This window comes from Micropterus dolomieu, linkage group LG10, assembly GCF_021292245.1.
Source record: "Micropterus dolomieu isolate WLL.071019.BEF.003 ecotype Adirondacks linkage group LG10, ASM2129224v1, whole genome shotgun sequence".
Classification (NCBI taxonomy): Eukaryota; Metazoa; Chordata; class Actinopteri; order Centrarchiformes; family Centrarchidae; genus Micropterus; species Micropterus dolomieu.
This window is the reverse complement of record NC_060159.1, coordinates 13,664,091-13,689,182: the sequence shown is the minus strand read 5'-3', so window position 1 is coordinate 13,689,182 and position 25,092 is coordinate 13,664,091. Positions and strand designations below refer to the sequence as shown.

Here is a 25,092-nt window from a genome sequence, read left to right as displayed (position 1 = left end):
TATAAAGTAAAAAAACCTTTGGAAGGGCAAAGACAAAAAAAAAAAAAAATATATATATATATATATATATATATATATATATATATATATATATATATATATATATATATATATATATATATTTATATATACACACGTTTATACAAATATACGTTCCTTGTGCTCAAAGTGCTCTAATTATGTACTTGCCAGGGGTTAATTTGCTTTAGCTCTATTTCTTTTTTTCTCTTAAGAGTTGGTGAAGAGTTTTGGTCCTTGCCAGCAGGAGAGATTCAAGTTTTTATTTGCTGCTAGGAAAAGAAACTCACCTAACCTCCTGTTGTCTAAGAATAATCTTATCAACACTAAGATCATTCTGAGGAATTGCCTGCACTGCCTGAGTGCAGCAGTGTTTATTGTGTAGAATGGGCCCATATTATCGTGCATAATCAACATGTACAGTATTGATAGCACAGGTCATCTTTTTTGCCTTAGAAACAACCTCACAGAGTCTCTAAGGCAGGGTTGTTTTAAAGAGTATAAAACTGTATTTACTGTACATACATACATACATACATCATTAATGCCGTTGATGCTCCCTGAAGCTCCTCCACGTGAGTTAGTGAACAATTGGACAGATCCAACCTGACACAAACAAAAAGCCATGTTGAAACATTAACAAAGCAAATGTAACATTATTCATTCATTCATTCATACATTCATTAGCAGTGGCAGCCTATAATACACAGAAGGAAGATCTGTTTTATACATATTATATAACAAGGCAGAGGAAAAGGTTCAGCATGCAGTGCTTCTCCTAAGCTTCTACAAAAAAAGAATGAAGGTTGCAATTAAGACCAACTAGACCACATGTGTACTCTGTAATGGTAACAGAATGCAATAGTATTGCAAAATACTGAAACAGTTCTAATGATCCTTCCTTTGGCTGCTACATGACGTTACATGTTTGTGTCTGTACTCTGATATTGATTATTTTGCCAAAAAACTGAAGTTACACCTCCAAGTGATCATATCAACAAAGATAAAAAAAAATATAAAAAGTACAGCAACAGCTATATAAAAATACAATTATGGAAAAAATACATAAATAAATACTGAATTGAATAATTATTAACATTTTTTTGTTTATTTTACACTTTATTAGAACACTTTATTTACACTTATTTATTTTTGTCCCAGTACCATATTTATGTATCTGTTTAAGTATACTGATGTTCTGTACAGAATTAGTAACGTTTACTTTTATAACATCTTGTCATCTACATACCATTTATAACTTGGTGTAATAAAATGAAATTTCTACATTTCCGATTGACCCTGAAGGCAACATTAAAATCCTACCCAATGATGTGTTCATAGTCGCTTGTGTTGCTATTCCTCAAGCAGCAGCGCCCGTCTATCCGACCAGCTGATGAGGAGCAAAACTGGCCCACTGTGGTGCCATTTAGGATTGTACCGCTGCAGAGCTCACATACCTGTTAATACAAATCAGTGCGAAGGAAGTGAAAATGTTATAAACAACAATACAGCCACTATACACACCTTGTTTCTCAAGACTATGCCGATATGTTGTCATTTACTTATTCTGGTAAACACTCCTGCTATTACATTGCCAAATCCGAGTCTTACCTTCAGATCAGTCAGTTGATAACTTGCATAAAAACACAGATTAAAGATCACAAAAAGAAGTACAGGTTTCAGCTGGCTGCGCCCAGCTTTCATTTTCATCGACTCAAATCATGTGATCGTACTGTAGAGGACATGTGACAGGAAACTGGTCCACCACTCTGTCCAGAGGTTTAACCCTAACCATAATTTTGCGCTACACTTACGCATACACTCACTTTGGAGCATTTAATTTAATTTGATCTGCTTGTGTAGTGGATAGAATAAACGACAGTACGTGAATACATACAGGAAACATCATACTTGTGCACAAAATGTCATAACAATCAATTTTGCAGCTAATCAAAAGCCTTTGGTTTAATTGAACACATGAATTGAGTGCATTTTTTATGTGAACCCTGCCAGCGTTCGAGCATGTTTTCTCAAATTTAACAATATATGTTGCGCAATAAATCCCCACCCGTCAAAGTAGGTTGCAACATAAAATTTCATAAAATTTCTAAAATCGTTGTCAAAATCTTTTTTTCTTTTCTGACTGTAATGAATTTTCACTGCGCTTTCACTGTCACTTTGGGTTATACCAACTAAAGTGGGTACTTCAAGTTAGACGATTTTATGAGATTCAAAATATAAAGGGAAAAAATGTTTGTGGCATATTTATAAAATTATATTACACATCTATGTCTTTAATTGTAAAATATGTGATGGAAAATATGCCTGTGCTCTTTTACTGTTTTTACCCGTCAAGAGTGGCGCAACCCCGGCTAAACATGAGATGGTTCGGCCCAGAAGGTTGTTGCAATGCCTCTTGATGGGCCACTAGATACACTGAACACAGAATGGCTTGACGGCCCTGGTACATCTCTTTTCTCTGCCGTTTATATCACGTTTTATATACGAGTTTCCGCCGTCGCTGTATAGATTATTCTTCAGTAAATGTTGGAGACAGGAAAAATAAGCCAAACCACAACTAGTGCAACTGTCTCCCCTCATATTTCGAAAGGTTTGCCAACGGCTCTGCGACGCTGTGTTGTTTGCAGGAAACCAACTGCACCTTTTATCCGGTAACTTCATCTGGTTCCGCTAATGTATAGAGTTACCTGTACACGTTGAAACTCACATCTTACAGTAGGTGGTTTTAAGTTATAACAAATTACTTAAAAGTGGGTGCAAGTGATGTTTTAACGCCAACAGTGAAGGTGCAATTACTTAACACTTGCAACATGGCTGCTGCGGGAACGAGAAAAGTTTGACACTGACGTGAGACAAGTTTTTTGCACAGATGCTAGTTGGTACACGAGTTGTTTGCCACATAATAAAGTCGTCAGCAGTCTCCCCCAGACTGGCACAGCTTTCCCCGGACTCACAATCCAGTGGATGAACCGTGCGAGAGCCCCCTCCTCCTCTGTAGTCGCCGCCGACAGTCACTGCAGTGGACTTTGTGGGTAAACTGTGGTGTCTTCTCCATCGTTAACTGCGGTGGTGGTGGCGTTAAAGGACGTTTCGTCGGGCAGCAGGCAGTGTTTCGAGCTTAAAATGCATTTTTCCATACCTGAAACGGAGGTTCGTTCGGGAGAAAATGGATCAACCTATGTGGTGAGCATGATAATGTGTGGGTTTTATTTATTTATTTATTTTGTCTTACCCGCTTTCCCTTAGCTTGTGTTAAATGCTGGCTTCAGCTGGCCACAGGTCGGCCTAATGTCACTGCAGCACGAGTTTCTCTGTTTACTCTTACAAATGATTTGATAGCATGAGCAGTTTTGTGTCATCATAGGGTAAACAATTGCCTGATGCATCACTCTTGTAAATTATTTGATAGCATGAGCAGTTTTGTGCCACCATATGGTACAACTGCCTGATGCAATAAAAGAAAAACTCAGTTAGAGCACAAAATGCTAATTTGTACCACACTGGCAGTTACAGTTTTTCATAGGGATGCCGTCTAGATAGGTCTATAAGCATGATTTTAGAGAGTTAAAACGTGAGAAAGTTGAGTCACCTCCAATACATCCTGCCTAGACCATCTATGGGCTGAATGTGATTCTGAGAGATTGAAAGCATCAACAGCAAAGTAATCCCTGGTCTTCATCATGATTCAACATCACGTTTGGCATGAACTTTAGGCTGCATTGTTCTGTTGTTGGAACCAATTGTCATGTTGTCATTTACTGTCAAAGCCACCTGAAGAGACTTGAGTGTGCCCCAATCTCTGATTCCTTACCTCAGGCACAGCAGAGTCCCTTTTGTTTTAAAGGTCTGAGTCAGCACTTAAACACTGTCTGAAGATTTGAGGTTTGCCGCCATGATATCACATTCTCGCTGTTTAGAGAAAAATACAGCCAACACTGCTTTAACTTTATTGTCAATTCCCCCATTTAACAGTTAAGTATAGCAGTCTTGACAGCACATCAAGAGCAGCAATGATTTGTGGCTGCATCTTCTTGCATGGTTGTTCTGCAGCAGACTCCCATAGCCTAACTGTGTGTTTATTTTCTTTGATTCTATTCTGTTTCTCACATCTTGCTTTATGTCTTGCTTTATGTCTTGTCTTAAACGCTTTGAATTGCTGTTGAGTTTGGAAGTTGCTATACATGCTCCGTAGTGCTCAGAGAGGCTAATTCATGAAGGTTGGTCAAGGACAGCTGTAGTGAAGCGTCATGGGCTTTAAAAAATTCTAAGCTTCTGATGATGTTTCACACTGTTTTCCTCATAAACCATGTCCACCAGTCACAGACACTTGTAGGATTCCTTGTGCTAATGTGTGGCAGAGGCAGTATTGTTTAAAAAAAGATATTGATTTGTCAAAATATAATATATAATATATTGTCCTTGCTTTATGATTTAGACAACAGCACTGGTGTGAATGTGTGTCTATTAGCGTGCCTGTAAACCAAACTTATCCATTAACACATTACATAGCAGCTTGGTTTCAAGCTTATTTCCTCTCAGTAACAGATAAAAGATGAATAAACACTACAACAACAAATAATCATAGATTAGAATAATAGATCTGTAGTTTTCATTTCAGATGTCTTTTGTATAGAAGAGTGCAGTTACTCATATTCACCAGATGCTTTGAAATAGCATCTGCAACATCTGATTTCCATGTGACATCACACTGGCGGATCTCAGTGTCATTCTCCATCTTGACTTCATGTGCAAAGAGGGGGGAAAAAAACCTTGGAATTAGCTCATTAATATTTGAACATGTCAATGTGTTCACTGTCATTGTTGCCTAAAGTACAAACTTAGCTTATGACATTTAAATGTACTTTTTCTGAAGTATAATATGTGCAGGAATTGGATTTTAATTTAATGTAGTTAATTCCCCGCCACATTGTTATGCAACACCTACTCTTGCTGTTGAAAGTCAATATGGTTCTTAATTGAGCATTTCAGGTACAATCTCTGGCTTGTTTCCACCTGGTTGGCCACATTCTTAGGCTGTACTGCAGTGGGAAGTTTAAAGCAAGGTGTTTTCACCTCTCAGCTGGCAGACTGTCATTGCGACCTTCCTGTAACCAGCCCACAGGAAGGGACTTTGCTTGATTATAATGCTGAGAGATGAGCTGTGTACCTTGGAACCAGTAGGCCACAGAATCTGCCGCGTTTGCACGGGGATTTTTAGAATAACAAGGGCGGCAGTTTTCTTTTTATAAATATGGTGCGATGTGCAAGCACAGACAAATCTGAGCTTTTCAGTGCTCACACTTCCTCTCGTCTGGTACACTTGTATCTTCCTCTCTGGTTCACTTGGTATTTATAGTGTTTTCTTTGAGTGTTTGTGGGTGCGTAAATGACAGATGACAGACTTTGGTGCTACTGCAACTGATGATGACTCATTTACTTTGGATGAGGAACAGGTTAGGACTTATATGATAAAGGTTAATCTTTTATGTTTATAGTTTTGGAAAACATGGGAATCATCCTTAACAGAATGCCTTTTAGGGGTGGCTGTAAAATAATATCACAATATTTCAGGCATTTCTGTAATAATGATATTGTTGACGATATGACAAAACACTGAAATATTTGTTGTGTAGAACTCAAAATAGCTGTTGTGCTCTCCTTGTTTTTTTTTTTTTTTTTTTTGCTAACCTCGCACTCAGCCTGTTGCTTCTGCTTAAATAAGTTTGTTGTATTGCCCCTTTCTGTTATTACAGTCTTGTTGCACTGACTTACGTATTCTGGGTTTTTCCTGCATAGAGGAATTTTTGGCGACCCCAAAGAGGTTCCGATCATACTTACTGTAGTGCGAATCCCCCCTCCCCCCCAAAGGCCCATGGCTCATTCTGAGCCAGGAAAATCCTGGTATTGCCATGGTACATCTGATCTTTTGTAACCAAACTTCTTTCACACTACTGAAGTTGCTCCCCTTTTTGGAACTAACCCCTTCACCGTGCTTGTTGTTGCTGTGCGGAAAGGTATGACGTCTTTACCGCGACAAGTTGCCATTATCATGATATTGTTGTTTTTATTATATAAAAAATTATACCAGTATATCAGGACTGACATCATTTGGTAATATGTATAAATATATAAACTTAGCCAAGGCAAGTTTATTTGTATCTATAGCACATTTCAACAAGACTATTCAAAGTCATTTCCATAAATCTTAAAAGTAACATAGGGCAATCGCAAAAGCCATAGAAATACAATTTAAAAAGAGTCTAATAGAAAATAAAACAGGAAAGTAAAAGTTACAGTTCAGTGTAAGATATTAATCAAAAGCCTCAAATTTGATTTAAAGAGGTGGTATTATGCTCATTTTCAGGTTCAAAATCCTATTTAGGGGTTGTACCAGAACAGGTTTACATGGTTCAATTTTCAAGAAACACCATATTTTTTTTTTCATACTGCACATCACTGCAGCTCCTCTTTTCACCCTGTGTTGAAGGCTTAATTTTAGCTATGGAGTGATACATCTTGTCGCGGAATGATCTTTGTTGGGAGTTGCACATACATAGTTCCTAGTTAAGGACTACTAGCCAATCAGAAGCAGAAAAGGGCCGGTCAGCTAGAAGCCCATAAACGGCTTCGATTCAGCTGTAGGCTACATGTTGCCGACCAGCTTGGCAACATGGAGTGGAGCAAGAGTTTCAGAGTGGTGAGTTATTAATCTGTAACAAATATATCTTTCATCCATTAAGTTTTAACTGAGCTCTGTCTCTACATCACAGTAACAACTTTATGTCCATTGACTGCTTAAAGGGTAGCTAGTGTTTAGGAGGGAGAGGAGGTGCGTGCTGCAGCTTAGTGTTTTTCCACCGGTGTTTTTGAAGGCGTGTTGGAGTAGCCGCTTGGCGAGCATTATATGAGGCGCATTTAGCTTTCATCCCTGTGACGTCACAAAGATGAAAAGGAAGCGGCTGGACTACAAACGAGTTATTTTCAAGCAGTTCAGAGCAGAGTTTTCTGTGGGAGATGGACTTTTGGCTTTTTCACTTTGCAAACCTATAACATGCACAAAAAGGTATATAACTCAATAAAGGAGAGGGGAAAAAGCCAAAAAGCATTAAACTTTAATAAACCTCTTTAATAAGAGGCATCAATAAAAAGGAAAGACTTCAGCCTTGATTTTAAAATAAGAGTTTCTCTTTTTGGGGGGGGTTGAAATTCTTAAAATGAGCACCTTTCTTTGAATTTGCCAGACTAAAATTGATGTCATCGTTCATACGTCATTGTGTGGCAGAAGGAGCTTAAATATGCACATCGCATGTAGCTGCAGGGCTATAGGAAATAGGCAATGATTAGAAGAACAACGCCTGCACACTGACTCCAAACTACACATTTATTTAAAGGTTCTGTGTATGAGATTCTGAACATTTAATATAGCAGCCAACAACTATTTGCTATGTAAAGATATAGTGGGTAATGGCGTCCTGAGCAGAGAATGTCACCCCAGGGTTAGGATCTTACTGTTTTCCAAAATGTTGTCATGTTGCACTTTTAGTCGTTGTATGCTAGTTTGACCCGGAACATTTGTCCCCAAGGATGACCTCGCAGCCTGTTTCGCGGCTGTCGGTGAAGGCATAGAGCCAGACTATTTTGGTGAATTAAGGGTTTCTTTCATCTAAAACAGAGTTGTTGACAGGGGAACGAAAAAAGATGGTTTTGGTTAGTTTTATTTTGTTTCTGTCCAGTTTAAGTTCGGTTTATGATGATCTGCGAGGTGAAATTGCTCCACTGAGATCAAAATGGTCAATATTTAAATACATTTTTGGTTTGGACTTTGTGTGCAGAAAAGAGTAGTAGATCATAGTGGTTATAGTCGAAGGAATTTGCCATGTTGAACTGTCCCTCAGTTGAACTCATCCATTCAAACTCTTTGGTTATTTTTTTGTTTTATCATTCTGCATACTCATTCTTCCTTCCTGCCTGGATACTGCTTACATACACATCTTTCAGTTGATTCATTGGCCTTTGTCCAGGATTCTTAAGCCTTCCTCTTTCCCTCTAGAGGTTTTGGTTTGTACTTAACTTTGTTTTACTATTGATTGGTAGAGTAGGTCCATAATGGCTTGCGCAACTGCTTGCAATAGTGTGCTCAGGGGTCTTCAAAACTTTTGTTTGTTTTAACAGATGACCCACCATGTTGACTATAAATATTCATTGAGACAGAAGGGGAAGGAGATTAAAGCGCTGAAGGTTTGTGCTTTGACACCCAAATGGGAAATCTCTTCGACAAACATACAGAACACACTCCCTTCTCTCATCCCGGCTGGAGTTGTACACAGGCTGGTGGAGGCTGAGGTTTCTTAGCAAATGAAGCAACATGTGTTATTTTCAATAACAAAAATAGCGTAAACATGAGTCAGTTTCTTCAGATCTGATACATCTAGTCTAGGGCTGAGCAATAGAACAATGATGATTTACATAATTTTATCCCAGTATGATTTTCCTCAATAACAATATAATAAATGTTCAATAAATGTTTGATTTAATTCCTTTGAATCACAAACAAATTAGTCCTTAATTTTTCTATTAAGGTATTTATTTTGTTGAGGAAAAGGGACTGAAAAAAGAGATTACTTAATTTTTCTCATCCATATTTATTTGTTTTTTTAATTGTGATTTTAATTGTTTTGAATGTTCTACCTCAGATAAATAATAATTTAAACTTGAAAAAAATTTGGATTTCATCTGATTTATCGTGATAATAATATCAAATTATATGAATTTTTTTTTTTATAGTAATAACATTTTTGGCCATATGGCCCAGCACTAATTAAACATTTGTCTCTTGGAAACAACTGGCCTAATTCAGTTTTTAGTACATGGTCAGTACTGTAAGTCAGATGCAGTATTCTAAAGAGAAAAAAAAACGACATTTTGGGAAATATTCTCTCACTTTCTGGCCGAGATTTAGATTGAAACCACAACAGCTAGCCTTTCTCAGTCCTAAGGTAACAAAATCCACTTACCAGCACATCTGAAGCTCACTAATTAACTAATTAAATATCTATTTTTGTGTGGAAAAACATTAAATGTGTAGTTTTAAAGCAGTTTACGTGCAAAACTATTTCTTGGCCCTGTTTGCTGTTTCCCCCATTTCCAGTCTTTGTGTTAATCTGAGCTACTCGTCTCTTGGCTGTAGCTTCATATTTAAATGACTGCTTATTTCCCAAATGTCGAACTAGTCCTTTAAATATAAAACATTTTTAATTTTAACATGGCGAATTGCATTTTCAAACAAAGTTTCCTGTTCTCTACTGCCCCAAAGGGTGGAGTAACGTGTGTTTGGTGCTCGGACAACTTAAGATAATAGAAAAACGTATAATAAAGTAATACAGGGGTTTTGAAAAGAAAGAAATAATGAATTTTTTTTTTACATTTATTGTGATAATTATCGATATTGAATGATATGAATTCTTTTATTTTGATAACATTTTTGGCCATATCACGCAATCCTAATCTAGCCTAGTTTTTGTTTTTTCATTAAAACAATCATTTAGAAAATCAAAATACTACATTCTCTTGCAGTTCAAGGGTGCTGTTCTGTAAGTGAGCCAGTGTTTGGGAAAACTTGAAAGATTTTTTTTCTTTTCCTGAGGGCACAACTAAAGCATCACATTGTTATTTTTGTGGTTTTGCATCGTTGCCAACACTTAATGATCAACTGACACAGAAAGAAGATTTACTTTCTGAGATTGGCTCTAAACATGATGACAAGCAGATATTTGGTTTGCTCGTTCCAAATGGTGGTTTTGCGGAGGACTATCCAGTGATATCTCCGTTTCTGTCTGTCAAAACAAGCAGCGGGTGTCTCGGAGAAAGAATTAAAGATTCCCCATGTGTTCCTTGCTTTCTGTATTTATTAGCTTCTAGGCAATGTAAGGACGAGCTGTTTTGTTTGGAAAGTGTGCAGCAGGTTCTGTTTTCCCCGTTGGAAGTCAGAAGGGTTTGATTGAATCCAATTCACACTTCATTTGTTTGGCCACTCCTAATGAAAGCAAAGTGTGAGGAAACACTCGGGTGTGGGTGGAGACTGAGGTTGTTTTGAGGTGTTGGGAGGGAGTGAATAAGTAGTGAAACTTATGTTCAAGGTACAGGATGTTAACTGTTAGGCTATTGCTTCACTGTCTTTCACAAGTGTTTTGTTTTTTTATTTCTGCACTGAATTTATAACCCGGCAATTTAGGACATGTGTCAGAAATTAGACTGAGATTTGGGCTAATCCATCAAAAGATTTTTTTTATTTAATGAACCCTGTATTTGGGGAAAAAAGGTTGTAAAATATATCTGCCCATCTACATATATTATGTCCACCTATAAGCTTATCAGACAGATTGAGCTTTTGATAAGTTTCTCTGCACTGTGTGAGACCTTCACGCAGTCTTTCTTCTCACATTTAAATTTGTCCCCGCTCTTTCCCACAGGCCTACAATATCCACGTCAATGGTGTGCTACACTGTCGGGTACGCTACAGTCAACTTCTTGGCCTCCATGAACAGGTATGTCTTCAACCATCACAATAAACCCATTGTGGTGACTGGTCTGTATGTGAGGCGCACTGAAAGCTGTTTAAATGCCGCCACATCCACCCACGGTGACCTTTCGCTCGTCTTTGTGTTGCATGGTCGATACGCCAGCCTCCCATCACTTTGAATCACGACCACGGTGGCTTGAAGTCTTGTGCTGTTATTCCTCCCTTCCTCAAACTATTGCATGTAAATAGGCAGTATTGTGCAGGAGGTTGGAGGGGGGTGGGCGACATGGAAAGAATGTTCTTGGCCTTTCTTTCACTTCACCTGCTGGGAAAAGGAACTTAAGCTGAAAAAGAATAGTTGTTGGAAAGTGTTGAGTTGCTTGGTCTTAAGCATTTTTTGGTCTCTGCCTCAGTGAAGCTCCAGCTAGGCAATGTTTTGTTAGGCAATTAGTATATTTAGCACCTACTTGTTTTTCTGTAGTGCTGTGGTGGAAATGCACTATATATATATATATCCCCTCCTTAACATGCTCAAGCAACTGATGTTGCAGAGGTAGATGCATTGTCTGTAAGAGATGGATTTATTTGCTGCATTTGTAGCTGACTACCTGTGAGCTCTTTGTGCTGCAAAATGTACACCACTGCATGAAACACATGCGTCTTACAGAAGTGCCCAGTCTCCTGTTTTCACACATTAATAATTAAACAAGCAAGGGCCAAACTTTGCTATCTCCATCCTCAAGTCTGTGTTATCCAGCCTGACAGTTGCTGTTGCCTGGCAACAGGGTGTGGGGAAGACACACTCGAAGCTTTAAGAACCAACCCTCACAGGGCTTCCTGTGGCGTACGCATGACCCCAAAACACTCCAGTGATTGCGGGGCTCACACTCTACCCACTTACCGCTGAGGAAATTTGAATGTTAATTGTTTCGCTTTTTTTCTGTTCTATAAAGATTTCTAACAAGGTCACACTTCTGCCTGATCCAGAGCTTGTTTAAGACAACGGTGACTACAGGGCATGTTTTGCTAAAAAGAACCTGCATGAGCTCAGATTTCTTTCCCATCTGTAACCTGTGCTCAGTGTCTGTGGCTATGAGCTGATTTTGTATGTGTAACCAGCACTGGCTCTGAAGTACTGAAAATACCAAAGGGCAGTGCGTTGGGGTGAAAAGCACCCCTCTCCCTTTTAGTACGTTCATCATCCCATATGTGCAGGAGTGTTTTATAACGAGAACAAAATGTGTCTGTAAATTCCTAATGAGTGTGATGTACAGCTTTTGCCTGCAGCAGCATTCAAAATGAAAGCACATTTGACGTGTGATGTTGAGGTCTGTGATGGCTTAGTTTAAGACTTCCGAGATTTAAAGTAAGTTACCAGGCCTCAGATGATAGAAAATGGGAATAAATTAGTCAAGAAGCTGGAAGACAAAGTAAACTTGGAATGAACAGACGTGTGTGTGTGTGTGTGTGTGTGTGGCGCGGAAACTCCACTAGCTAGTTATTGAAACGGGGCTTAAAATAAACCTGTGATTCATCTCAAACAGCATGAATGTACCTCTTAGAGAAATGAATGCACAACTCTTTAAATCTCTGTACTGTTGAGTAATTGAGTTAGGCATATGATCTTGTATATGAGGGTTCACAGATTTAATCTTCTCAAATTTCTGTTGTCAGAAGAACAGAAATACAGTTTGTATAGTCTGCTAACCTGCAGTCTCACCTTCACCAACCTGCATTTTGTGCCAACAGATAAAGAAAGAATATGGAAGCAACGTGGTGCCTGCATTCCCTCCAAAGAAGATCTTCACACTGACTCCTGCTGAGGTCGAACAAAGACGTGAACAGCTGGAGAAATACATGCAGGCTGGTGAGTTACTCGTGATGAATAGACCATTTACAGATGGCTTGTATAGCATTTCACTGCATTAAATTCCAGGCTACTTTGAGGTGGTTTTTGTCATTTTTTAAATGGGATACTATTCTTCTATGAGTGGAATAGCAGTATAGATGTCCCTGACAATTTATTCCCCCCTTTTTTAAGTATGGGGGGAGGGGTAACTTTGCAGCACAAACACCATATCCTTGAAATATTTGCTTTTCCACAACAATCGCAAGAATGATTTGGCTCGGTGTCTGCGGGGAGTCCAGCCTTGCACAGGTATCTTCATGCCACATAAAAGCATGATAGTGCTTCACTAAAGAACTGATGACTTGAGCACAGAGTGCACTGGGAGCCAAAGCTAAGAGTTGTGCTGACACACCTGATGAACAAAATAAATCCCCAGTCAGAATTTCAGACCTGGTAGGGTATATTAAAAGTTTTATAGGTATAGATCCTTTATGGATGTGTTATGTGCCACCTCTAGGGGCTGACTTAATATCTGAATGCCATAAATAATAGTTCAGATGTTCAGAGAGACAGTAGTTTTTATATAAACATGCCGCATGACATTTTTAAAAGCTTTCTTTCCCAATTCTTAAATCATGTTCAAGAACCCACTTGGGAGTTCTGAATTCCTAATTGGGAGGTTTTCAGCACATTGCCCAAATTTTGTAAACGGCTCGAGGGTGAGTTTTCTGCGTACACACATGAATAAGTGAGCTGGCAGCAAAGTAGAGGGTTTGTTTTAATCCTCTCAAGGACTAGCAGTTACAGCAGAACAAGGAAGCGTTGTTCGAGTGTGTATTTGCTCATAGTCTGGGAGCATACGCTCACAGGGTGTTCTTGGCTACAAGTTCACTTGGTTACATCATGGCTTTTTACATAGTTATGGAAAATGAACTGCCTCAAACACAATCTGCTCTGACGCAAATGGCTCAGAACTTTGACATTTTGTCAAAGGGTTAGGTGAAAATAGTAATTGGACAATAGTGTACAGGCTGACACACATTTATTTAGTCATGCTGTAGTGACACGGGGTTATCATGCAAATTATTTAATTCACTGCTCTGCATCTGAAAACGACCTCAGTAGAAAACCAAAGACATGAGCATAACGGAGTTGTTTATCTTGTGTGTTATTTACTAAATCTGGGGCATTACAAAATGATGAAACTGGTTTGTAATAATTTACAGATAATTGAACCTATGCCAGATATCAAGTTAATGCTGTTTTGTACTGGCGTCCTTTCATAAAGTGCAGGGGTTTTTTGCACGTTGTGCTAAATTTTCTTGGCAAATGTCTTGAAAGGTCAAACCCATTTAACAGGAACAAAAGGAAATTGCGTGAAAAGAGGAAAATTAAGAATTGGGAAATGGCTCTCGCCTGAGGAGGTTTATGTTTACATAACATCCTGAAATATACCCTTAACTTATTGCTGAGTTATCAATTCAAATACAGTGAGATATTTTGTACTCATGTCGCCATTTTGTTTTCTCTAATTTCTCCTGTTGATTGCTTCTACAGTGCGTCAGGATCCCTTGCTTGGAGCCAGTGAGATGTTCAACAGTTTCTTAAGGAAAGCACAGCAGGTTGGTGTTTTGTTAATGTGCTGTACCTGCATTAGGCTTTTGCGTCAGCATGGTCAACAGGACTGTGAGGAGGCAGGGTGTGCACCTTGAACCAAAAGGCTAATACAGTCATTTCTTCTCGGGCCAGTAATTACTTTAGGCAGTGAGGTCGAGTGAGGTAGCTGTATCCTTACTGTTTGTCGCAGTTTGTGGCAGCATGTACTCTTATCTTGGGTTGTGTCTTCTGTACATGTTAAGTGGTTGGTTAGATATGTCATTCAGGTTTGGCTTGCATGCAGAAATGTGCGAAATGATTGCATCAGACATGAAGCTGAGGGGAAAGCAACCTTGTGCAACATAGTTGCATCGTGTGTGGGAGCTGGATCCTTTTGAACCATTATATCATGAAAAAAAGGAAAAATGAGCCACCTAATGATTCATCCCACCACATTTGCCAAAAGGTTCTTTCTGCAGTACTCAAATGCGAGCAAATATAAGCTGAAGTGGATCATGCTGTAAGAACACAACTCATAGTGTGTTGTTGCTGGCTATAAAAGGCTATTTCAAACGGATGGCGTGTGAATGACTTATTCGGACGACGTAGCGAGGTTGATTCGTCATCATTCAAGCTGTGACCTGCGTTGCTAGGAGGGCTGTAAATCCAATAACCTTCATGGACAGATTCATCTGTCTGCAGCCACGTCACATCCATTCTGCTTATCCTCTTCTGCCCCCCCCAAGCCCACCGCCATCCGCCCTCCACCCTCCACCCAGAGCCTTATGTACTGCGAGGACAGCAGGTGCAGAATAGGAGATGAGTTATCACCCGGCGTTGTCATTTCATCTGCACCTTTTAGTGGTAGGGATATACTCTGAGAGAAGCCCCCACCACCACCTCTCGAGCTGGGGGAACAGGGAAGATGAAAGATACTTAGCAGAGGTGGTAAGAGACTGCCTGGGGACAGGAGAAGCCACGGTTATTCAGTTTAAGATTTTATAGTTCTTAAAATTAGCTCAGAAGCTATTATTCAGAGATTTGAAATATTCATATGTTTTGGCAGTTAGGCTTACTTTCCTTACTTGTTTTGATTTGATTTTTGTGGGGTTTTGTTCCAACATCTGCCTCGTTCAGTTAAGGAATGAACAGAAGCACAAACACAGCAGTACTTATTAATACAGTTGCCTTGATGTCTGGGCGAGCTGAGAGTGGTGAAATAAATGGATGGGATTACTAGCTGCAACAATTAGACAGTTATTAAATTAGTTGATTGTCAAAAAATGAATCTGCAACAGTTTTGCTGCTCCCAGGTCCTTAAATGTGAATATTTAATGATTGCAAACAGAATATGTTTTGGGTTTTGAAATTTTGGTCGGACAAAAGAAGACATCATTTGACATTACATATGATTTTGTTTTGCCTTAAATCAGCACTCAGTATCTGCCTAATCTGTCTGTGCCAATAAAAAGTCAGACTTCATTTCATTTGTGGCAGAAAAATAATCCTCATCAAGTAGCCTTGATTTTTTTTTTTTTTTTTTTTTTTTTTTTTTTTTTTTTTTGTGTGCATCTTCTCCATCTGACTCAAATCTCAACACACTTTTATTGTTTTTGCTAAAATTTCTTATTTTACACGTGGTGAATGAACCTTGGTACCACTAGAATCGATGTAGCTGCACTTGTCTTATCTTTAGTGTCAAAGGTTAAAGAGGAAAAGTGCAAGAGTACTTCCACTCTACTTTATTTGCCATTGCATGATAGGATTATGAAGCGCTTTATGAAAAGTGTAAAGATGGAATGGTTTAGCATGTTTTGTTTTTTTTCTCCACTGGAAACTTAACTCCTCTCTGACCACCCTGTGTTGTTTCTGCCGAATGAGTGAATTGGTGTGATTCTTTTTGTTGTTGTTGACCGACAGGAATGAAAACACGTAGCTTACCCATGAAGCTGAAAGGGAAAGCCTGTTGTGTTTTGTGTCGTTCCCACAGGAGACGCAGCAGATTCCCACAGAAGAAGTCGCTCTAGACATCTGCCTCTCAAACGGTCAGAAGGTTACAGTCAACATTCTGACCTCAGATCAGACGGAGGATGTCCTTGATGTAAGTGCCGGGGTGTGCTCTTTCAAAGAATGCACAAATGCACCGTTTTCCAGCCAGTATTCTACTAGTACATCATTTATAGAAATTTCTAATTCAATTTGGTAATAAAACGTTATACAAATTAAACATTTGTATGGAAAACAAGTGTGTTTAGGTTGCTCCCCAAAAGTGCAACATGGCTGAATGTTTCAATCCAGTGATTAAAGGTCCTACTTATTATTAGAGATGATGAGCGCATTTAGTAAATAAACCTCTTTAGTGAATAGAGGCTGTATAATTATGTTTATGTTTGTTATCAACCTTCACAGTGTTTGTGTATGTTTAACGAGAGGCATTTGGTATGTGCTGTTCTTAACGGCACTGACACTTGACTGATTTTAGGGAAGCTGTATTGCTGTAGACTCTTCTGTAAGCTTTACAGACATTCATTTATGTAGAACCTCTTTACCAAAGCAAAGATGAAATGATTTCATGAAGTCAGGGCTACTTTGATCTGACGAATCAAAACAAAGCACACTGAATAGCAAGTTGAAAAGGCTTTACAAGCCTACTGGATCTAAAAATGTAATAAACCTTGGGCAGGTTAAGTCTTAGCACCCAGGATGACATGAGATAACAAAGCAAATACACAAAAACAAACACCATTCTCAACATGTTTTTTTAAAAATATAGGTTGTTTGTTTAATACGTTTTTTTATATTTTAGCACATCCACCTGCCGTCAGTTCTTGATTTGACCATAACCACAAACACAATCTAAAACAAACTCTCATCGTAGTAAAGATGCTGATGTTTCATCATGATGTCCTTTGTCACTCTTGGCTGTAAATCAAGCTTGTTAGAGTGCTCACATGAAAGTTTAACCACAGGTTTAACCTCTGCTTGTGTGTGTGTGTGTGTGTGTGTAAATTCTAGGAATTAAAAAACAGGCCACAGAACAAATGGTTGTACATGTGAAAACACATCAGCAAATATTGATTTGTATCACAGAAAGCCATTGTTCTGTGTGAGAAAATAATGAGAATGCTTAGTGCAGTTCTTGGAAAGAGATGATTAAATAAAAAAAATAAATTTAAATCTTGTATCAGAAACTAATTACATTTTTTATCGATATGGCTGCTTGGGTGAATTTCATGCTCAACTCAACATCAGCACAATAAAAACCCATAGAAAGTCAGTCAGTGTTCAGTTTCATTATTCTGAAATGTAGTTTGTTATGTCTTGCAAACATAAATGGAATCAAAATAATTCAGATAAAATTACAAAACAAAGCACATTCATCTTCTTAAACCTAAAGGAGTCTAAATTAATCCTGTTTAAGACTGCGACACATTATTTGCCAAATCCACCTCCATTTAAAATCTGCCACGTTCGAGTTAGTTGTATAATAGAGATGGTAAAGTGTGATTGTGGTGGTTATTGGTGTTGGGCAAGTTACTTACAAATTGTAATATATTACTAGTAACGTATTACTCCTTACAAAAGTAATATTATTACTTATTACTGGGTGGTAAAAGTAACTAGTTACGTTGATGGTTACGTTAGGCTACTATATTACTCAATGTGTTTCCAACAGAATGACAGCGGGGAGGGGGGGTGGTACAGCGAGAGAGAGAGAAAGAGGGAGCGAGTGAGTGAGAGGAGGTGTACGAATAGGCTAAATGCTCCTCAATCAAATATGATTTTAAATATGCCTAGTAAAAAGAAATAGTAAATCAATATGTGGCGTTCAGCATTGATAATTATCCAAATTATAGGCTAATTATGGGAAACCCTGCTTTCACTACCACCCCCCTTCACCCCCATACAAAGCAGTTTCTCCTGACTTTTTAACTAACATCATAGGCCTATTCATTACAGTAGCAAGGACTGTGTTTTTTACAAAACATATAGCCTAACGTTTCTTAACGGCACCGGCTGAAATAAAAAAATTAAGCAAGTAATTACTGACTTTTGAACAGCTGTTTTTCTGCACATGTAGCCTATTTATAAGAGCAGTGTTCTGTAGTTACAAAACGTTACGTTACGCGAAAGAACGCCTCTCTCCCTCGTTCTCCTTTCTTCCTTTAGTTGGTAGTAGTTAGGACATGAACAACAGAAGGTCGGGTGCTGCTGACCTGCTGCACAGTCACACTTTCACATCAAGGATGGTGTGTTCAGTAATGCAGCGTTACTTGGATTAGTAACTGTAATAATATTACTGTTTTAGAAAAGCAATTAGTTACACCACTAGTTACTGGGAAAAGTAATATTAGTTACTGAATAACGCATTACTGCCCAACACTGGTGGTTAAATCTAATTTTTGATCTACTGGATATCCAGTCTTCTTTTTCCAATTTTCCACTTCATACTGAGCTGTTTTTTTATCACATCTGTCTTCAACCTCTTCATTCTTCATTTCCCATTTTAAAAAAATAAAAAATAAATAAAAAAAGTCAGATTGAATTTGATTGTGAAAATGAACACTCTATATTTAAATATCTCGTCTTTCTGCAGGCTGTTGCAACGAAGCTTGACCTTCCCGACGAACTTGTTGGCTACTTCAGTCTCTTCCTCGTCCGTGAGGGTGTGGATGGAGGTTTAACATGTAAGTCTCAACACTGATTTCCTAAAGAATCCGAGGAATGCACGGGATGGAAACCTCAAATATTTCCCTGTCATTACTAATAGAAAGTAATGTTCCATTTAAATGATTAATTAATGGTTAATATAAATGGCATAGAGGGAGCAAAGTAATGTATCAGGAAAAGAAATCCATTATTCATTACTGCTGATTTATTTTGTTTTGAGTCACACTAGAATTTATTTTTAGAAATTTCTTAAAAGGGCTTTAGGGTTTTTTTGTGGAAACACTACAGCTGGAAACCAGATAACTATTTTTCAGGCAAGGACCTTTCTCAGTAGACACGCAAACCACACAGAACTTGGAGGACAAATCATTCTTACAAACGGAGAAACAAAAGCGGCTAGGAGTTGGAATTAAACGATGTAACGTTTATGTTTCACTGGAGACTTTCTGGGTTACCAAAGGGCTTATTTACTGTAATGTCACGCTTTTGATTTTAGTTTTTTTTTACTTTGAATTCCCTTCAATGAGGCGTAAAGACTTGGCTCTGGCAACACACCAGCAGCTCAGTTAATCTGCCTCACTGTTTGGAGATGTGCTGTAGTTTAATTAAAAAAAGTAGAACGCATCTCCCCCCATGAGAGTTCTGTATGTACTTCTGTATCCTATACTCTAGCTAGAATACATAATTCATTTATTAGGCGTGCTTGTCGGCCAGTTGGTGATAAACAGTTGCAAAACAGGCTGTGTGCCGTGTTATCAGGTTGAGAATGTAATTGCTGTGGTCTCGGCTCAAAAATTTGACACTTCGGCAGCTGCAAAATGGCATTGGGTTCACAGGCCAGTGTCTGATTAGTGAATACGTTTTTCCAGAGACTGCAAGAGAGGTCTACCATTTCTGTAGACTATCCAAATGAATTTGCAACAACATGAGGGCACTCAAAGAAGTAGATATTAGGAGTAATAAAAACTTAAATAAATAAAATCTGAAATAGAAACAGGAAAAACTAGGTCCATACTCTAAATCTTTGTAGAATTGTAGTTGGTGCAAGTCCATTTGCTTTTTCCCTCTGTATCAATATGACAAGGTGCTTTATTGGAATGCATAGATGAGTGTTAGGGAATCTATACATACGCAGTAATATGCAGCTATTTAATATAAAGGTCACATCACTAGGTCTCAAAAGTGAGTCTTATAAAGACAGAGCATGATTAAGTCCTGCCCACACCGGAGGGGAAAATGGTTCATCACAGTCACTCTCTATTGACATTGTACTGCGTGAAGGTGCCTCCTTGTCTCCACGAATTTAATTTAATTTCTCCAATAAAAAGCGAGGTAAGGAGAAAGGACACTGACATAGTCTCACAATATTGAGTTTGTCAATATACTTTTCCACTCTGGTATACATAGGGTGCTAAAGTAATCTGACATGCTGAAATCTAATGTTTTTAGCTAGCTAAAGGCATTTGTTAGCATTTCAGTCCTTGGTTGCGCTGATTGTTTTCCCTCTGTTGGGCGTGGTTTTCACAGTATAACACGTTGTGCACAGGCACACGTTGTCTCTATTTGGTTGCGTGACAGTTAGCTGTACTTGTTAACCCTTTAAATGTATGTAAATGCCCATTATATACCTCTTAGTCAAAGCAGTTCAGTTTGCCATGATTGCGACCTTGTTCCTCATTTACTGAGCAGCTTCGCACATATTTATTTGTATTCACTTGTTTACTTAAAAGTAATTGTGTTATGGAAGTCATAGCAGAATATTTGCATCTGCATTTGTTGTCACAAGAAATGCCGAAGCCGCACAGCCATAGAGGTTTCCTCATCAAGATTTTTCATTTGTCCATTCCCCTTTTTTCCATTTCATCACAGCCCTGTCGGGTCAAATCCCTCCCCTCAGTCCCAAAGGTTCTCTTCTCTTGTCGTCCACCTGCCAAATGCTCCCCTACTCCTCACGCCAAATCCATTCCAGGCTGAAAATGGTGCCAGGTGAACTTGAAGGAGTCTGTAAATATTGCAGGCATGTTGTATATTCTTGGCACAGATTAAATCTGAAAAACTTGAGCAGTATGAAAGGGAAGGGCCGTGTGTTAAAAATGACTCGACTGCTAGAAAAAATCCGGTTCACCAGGCCTTGGATCAAACACAACTGGTGGGAGTATTGACATAACAGGATAGCTAGAAGAATTCATTTCCTCTCTGACAGGCAATACGTTTCCCAGAAGTCTGTGTGTAAATCAATATATGCTGTAAAATATGCAAAGATATGTCGAGAAGAACCACTATGTGGTCTGAAATAACAGCACTGGTCTCCTTTATGTGTATTTTGTTCTTTTATTTTTTTTGCAGTTTTCTGCTGACAATTTAATCCGCCTAAGAATGTTCCAATACATTTTCATTTTGTATCTATTTTGGTTTTTTTTTTTCCAAAATGAAAGTAACCCACAGTTTCTTCTTCATGTACAGAGTATCTCTGCTCATAAAGGAGTAAACCTACATCTACTAACCTAATAGCTTTACTAAAGCCAGTCATCAGATTTGTAGAGTTGTGCACATTTATTGATGCCGGAAAACCCAGCATCAGCAAGCACCTGAGAGCTCCGTCTCTCTCCTCAGGGAACAGGCTGCAAAACAAACAGCTGCAGATTAGGGACAATCGCACACGTAGAGCACATTATCTTCTTTTTCCACATTTGAATACTCATATACACACAGACACACACACACAAGTTTTACCCTGCTGGGACCTGTCCAAATGGAGCTCTCCCATCCCTCATTGTTTGTTACCACCATTATCCAAATGTCCTTGGGACTTCACTGGAGCTCTGCTTGTTCCTTACTCACACTCTCTCTCTCTCTCTCTCTCTCTGTCTACTTGTGTCTCTCTCTCAGTTGTGCGGAAGCTGCAGGAGTTTGAGCTGCCTTATGTATCCATTACCAGCTTGCGGAGCTCTGAATTTCACATACTCCTACGGAAAAGGTACCCACCATCTGCTCACATCATGACTTTGAATTTCATCTTGTCCCTCACAAAATGCTCTCCTCCACATGTAATTCTAGCGGTGATTTACTGTCCAGAGTAGTCATGTGTTATTTATCTAATCCTGTAAAGAAGCAGGTCAGATATTGCTGTTTTGTAAGCAAAACATAAACTACATCGGCAGTACATGGTCTAATTTAATTCAGTCAACCAGCAAGGCACTTTGCATTCTGGGTGTCTCTCTTTTCATTCCTTATCAGCAGTGAAACACTTGCTCTTAATGTGTCAGAACAGCGGTTAAACTAACCACAGGCTGCATATCAGACTTCACCGTCTTCTACAAAGTGGCACTTAATTTGGAAGAGAGACCTGAGTCATTTGTTGTAGAATTTCTTTTGCCAAGGACAGTAGTTATCATGGTGGTCACAGCAGAAAAGTCAGAAATTAGCAATTTGTTGTTGCTGTAGCAACAACAAATTGTGTAGGGGTTCGACAATAAACAGAATTGATCAAATTACATCCTCGCAGCTGAAAAGGACCCATATTTCAGTTTTCAATTTCTGTCCACAAACAGACAATAGCCTTCAACAACCAAAAGTTTAACCAACCAGTAAGCTAACAGCCCAGCATCTTAACTGGTCATACTGTACTTAAACAGGACAAACGAGTGCTGCTTATATAACATCATCTTTTATATATCATTGAGAACTGGACACGCTGGAATCAGGCGCATCATTTTGTATCTCATTTAAACTCGTTTTCAATGATCATTAAGAAAATAACAGCATATACTATAGCTATAATTTCTTAACAAAATATTGACATTAGCAAATTCAGAATGGCTGTTGTGAAGGTGGTTGGCACTGGTGCAGGGCGGCTTCACCAGAACATGGCGACTGTCTAAACTTGAAACCCTTGTTTATATTCACCCAGCTACATGAAACAAAACTCTGTCTTTAAACTTCAAAATAAAACAGTAACCAGTAGCATATCCATAAACTGCTCCAACAGCAGCCATGGTGTTTTTGAACAATATTTCCTTTTACAGAATGTAAAGTGAGCGAGCATCTGTCACCAAGAGGTGCATGTCACAAAAAATACAAAAAAAAAACCTTCCTGGGTGTGCCAAACAAACAAATTCCATGCATGGAAAATACTGATGTTACTTCCCCATCAAGCCGGAAGTTAGCAACTACTCCCCTCTTCAACATAACATTTTTGTACTTCCTCATGTGTCTGTTCTTTCGTCACCCTGCCTCCCACTGACTGAGGTACACAGGATGTTTACTTTCTTTCTGCCTCAAGGAAAGTCTTAGTCCTCCTGACCTAGTTTCTCTGTGGAGTGTAGAGCAGCGAGGGAAGAATGAATGTAGAACTAACAAGTGGAGGAAAAACAGACCCCCATTATTTTGAGGTCCTGGGGAGGGATCAGGTCAAAACGAATCGAAAAGCTCTTTTTGGATAAAAGTGCATGCTTAAAATAAAGGAAATTGTGTTTCTGTCTGGTGAAAACATTGAATATATATTATGTCAACTTTTTTTTTTTTGTGTTACAGCATTCTCTAAAGCATTCAAAAAATTAAAACAGGTATATGAGTAGAATTGGAGGTTTTTGTAGGTCAGCAGGAATATGCACTTTTTACATATAATGCAAATTGGTGGATAATTGATCATTTTGTTCTGTATATGCAGTAAGAGAATTCAAAAGAAAGGCCACATGTCTTAGCTGGGGCTTTTAGTGCACTCCTAATTGAAACTAAAGCAGTGAAATAAAAGCACTGACACACTTATTCCCTTCCTTCCCTTCCCCTTTCACTGCCTTTTAATCTTGTTCTCCCTTGTTACCTGCTATGAATTGCTGATGTGACCAGGCAGCATGCTTCGCGTCTGCTTGAACAACTTCTCCGTCCACCAAAGCCCTTCGTGTCATGAAATTACAACATGTTGAATTTCACTCCTGTAGTAAAGTGTTGCAAGACATGAATGCAAAGAGAATTTGTTTTGCCAAAGGGAAGAAGCGGATAAAGAATCCAGTGCTCTTCTAATTAAAGACAATAACAATAATACCCTTGACAGTTAGATAAAGACATTTCAGATCACATGTTTTTTTTAGTCGGTCTGTACTCTTTTTTTGTTGTTTGTGTTTTTTTGTTTTTTTATCAGATTTGGTCCATTTCATATGTAATTCCAGATCTGATCCCTCTGAATTCATGTTTTTTGTTGTTTTTTTTTAACGTCACGCTCCACTCCACAAGGCTGCCCTCCTGCACCCACACATTTCTATGCATCGAAGTACCAGCAGTGGCCTCTAATACAACTACCGTGCTGCCTACAAAACTTTGTACCGTCTTAACTCACACACCCTCTTCAGCAGACCAACTGTCCTTCAACCTCTACAGGAAATAATCCTTGAGATGAATACTTAGACTGCTACTACCATTGACATTTAGTTGAGGAATTTTTCCTTTAATGTATATTTAAGATAATTGTATTGAAGTTCATCGTACATTGGTCAGTTTCAGGCAGTTTGCCATGCTTTTTGATCCAAAGAAAACTACTTGTATTCTAATTTGGCGGTCAAGTGTTCCTTAGGTGGGACAGTCCAATTCATCGACACCTGAAACATGCAAATGGTACAAAGATTAAAACCAGACATTTTTTTTATTTACTCATGAAAAGTTGTTTTATGAGATGCATTGTTTTCACAGGACAGTCATAGGAAATTATATACTTGGAGTATGTTTCAGGCTTGCTGAGTCTCTTCAAGTCATTCAGACAAATTAGCAGTTGTTGCCGTGCCATTTCTGTTTGGATGTAGATTTGTAAAGACTGACTATGCCTTTTCTCTCTGCAGCTACTGGGATGTTGCATACGATAATGATGTCATGGACAACAGAGTTGGTCTGAATTTGCTATATGCCCAGGTAAGAGGTTTAATTACTTTGGTAAACCAGACAATGTCGTTTATTTTCAGCTGCAACAGTGGCCTTAAAAATACATTAAAATGAAATTCCCCTTGAGATATGGAACCAAACAGAAAATCAGACGTGATTGTGTTTGTTTGCATCTTGCATCTGTTGTGTTTTATTGAGCCCGCCTAGTGCCAGCATCAAGGAAACAAAACAAAGGACTGCTTCAGCCCTGGCCTTCCAAATGCCCCCAGGCCCCTCCATTATCTGATGGTGATGTCAGCTTGTTTTGACTTTGCAACACCTTGACTCCTGTACCTCTTTGTGTTCCTCTGTAATCCTATTAGTGGCAGATTCCCTTTGCTGTGACAACTGGGATCTGTTGTATTAAGCATTTTTTGGGGCTGCGAGTTTGATTAAAATCTGAAACTGCTGAGTGTTGCCTCTTGTGTAGCAGAGAGGTTTTGAAAAAGGAAATCAAAGAAAAATAAACAGCGTTTGCGAGCACGTGCGTTTGTGCGCGTTTCTGTGT

At 38.7% G+C, this 25,092-nt stretch overlaps 3 protein-coding genes across 3 annotated transcripts in view; 2 read left to right on the top strand and 1 right to left on the bottom strand.

Moving 5' to 3' along the window:
* LOC123977663 (insulin-like growth factor 1 receptor) overlaps window positions 1-403 on the top strand; it is a 10,884-nt gene extending 10,481 nt beyond the window's left edge. Inside the window, exon 15 of the mRNA XM_046060549.1 lies at window positions 234-403. Coding sequence (XP_045916505.1) covers window positions 234-403 — 170 coding nt within the window. The remainder of the gene's footprint in view (window positions 1-233) is intronic.
* The window catches only part of atraid (all-trans retinoic acid-induced differentiation factor), a 21,161-nt gene extending 19,403 nt beyond the window's left edge, over window positions 1-1,758 (bottom strand). The window contains exons 1-3 of the mRNA XM_046060464.1: window positions 1,630-1,758; window positions 1,342-1,475; window positions 556-624 (exon numbers count right to left, since the gene is read on the bottom strand). Of these exons, the coding sequence (XP_045916420.1) occupies window positions 556-624; window positions 1,342-1,475; window positions 1,630-1,728 (302 nt within the window). The 5' untranslated portion in view covers window positions 1,729-1,758. The remainder of the gene's footprint in view (window positions 1-555; window positions 625-1,341; window positions 1,476-1,629) is intronic.
* Window positions 1,759-2,444: 686 nt separating this feature from the next.
* Window positions 2,445-25,092, top strand: part of snx17 (sorting nexin 17) — a 29,990-nt gene continuing 7,342 nt past the window's right edge. The window contains exons 1-8 of the mRNA XM_046059825.1: window positions 2,445-3,222; window positions 10,509-10,583; window positions 12,308-12,425; window positions 13,965-14,029; window positions 15,994-16,104; window positions 18,601-18,691; window positions 21,564-21,651; window positions 24,506-24,575. Of these exons, the coding sequence (XP_045915781.1) occupies window positions 3,163-3,222; window positions 10,509-10,583; window positions 12,308-12,425; window positions 13,965-14,029; window positions 15,994-16,104; window positions 18,601-18,691; window positions 21,564-21,651; window positions 24,506-24,575 (678 nt within the window). The 5' untranslated portion in view covers window positions 2,445-3,162. The remainder of the gene's footprint in view (window positions 3,223-10,508; window positions 10,584-12,307; window positions 12,426-13,964; window positions 14,030-15,993; window positions 16,105-18,600; window positions 18,692-21,563; window positions 21,652-24,505; window positions 24,576-25,092) is intronic.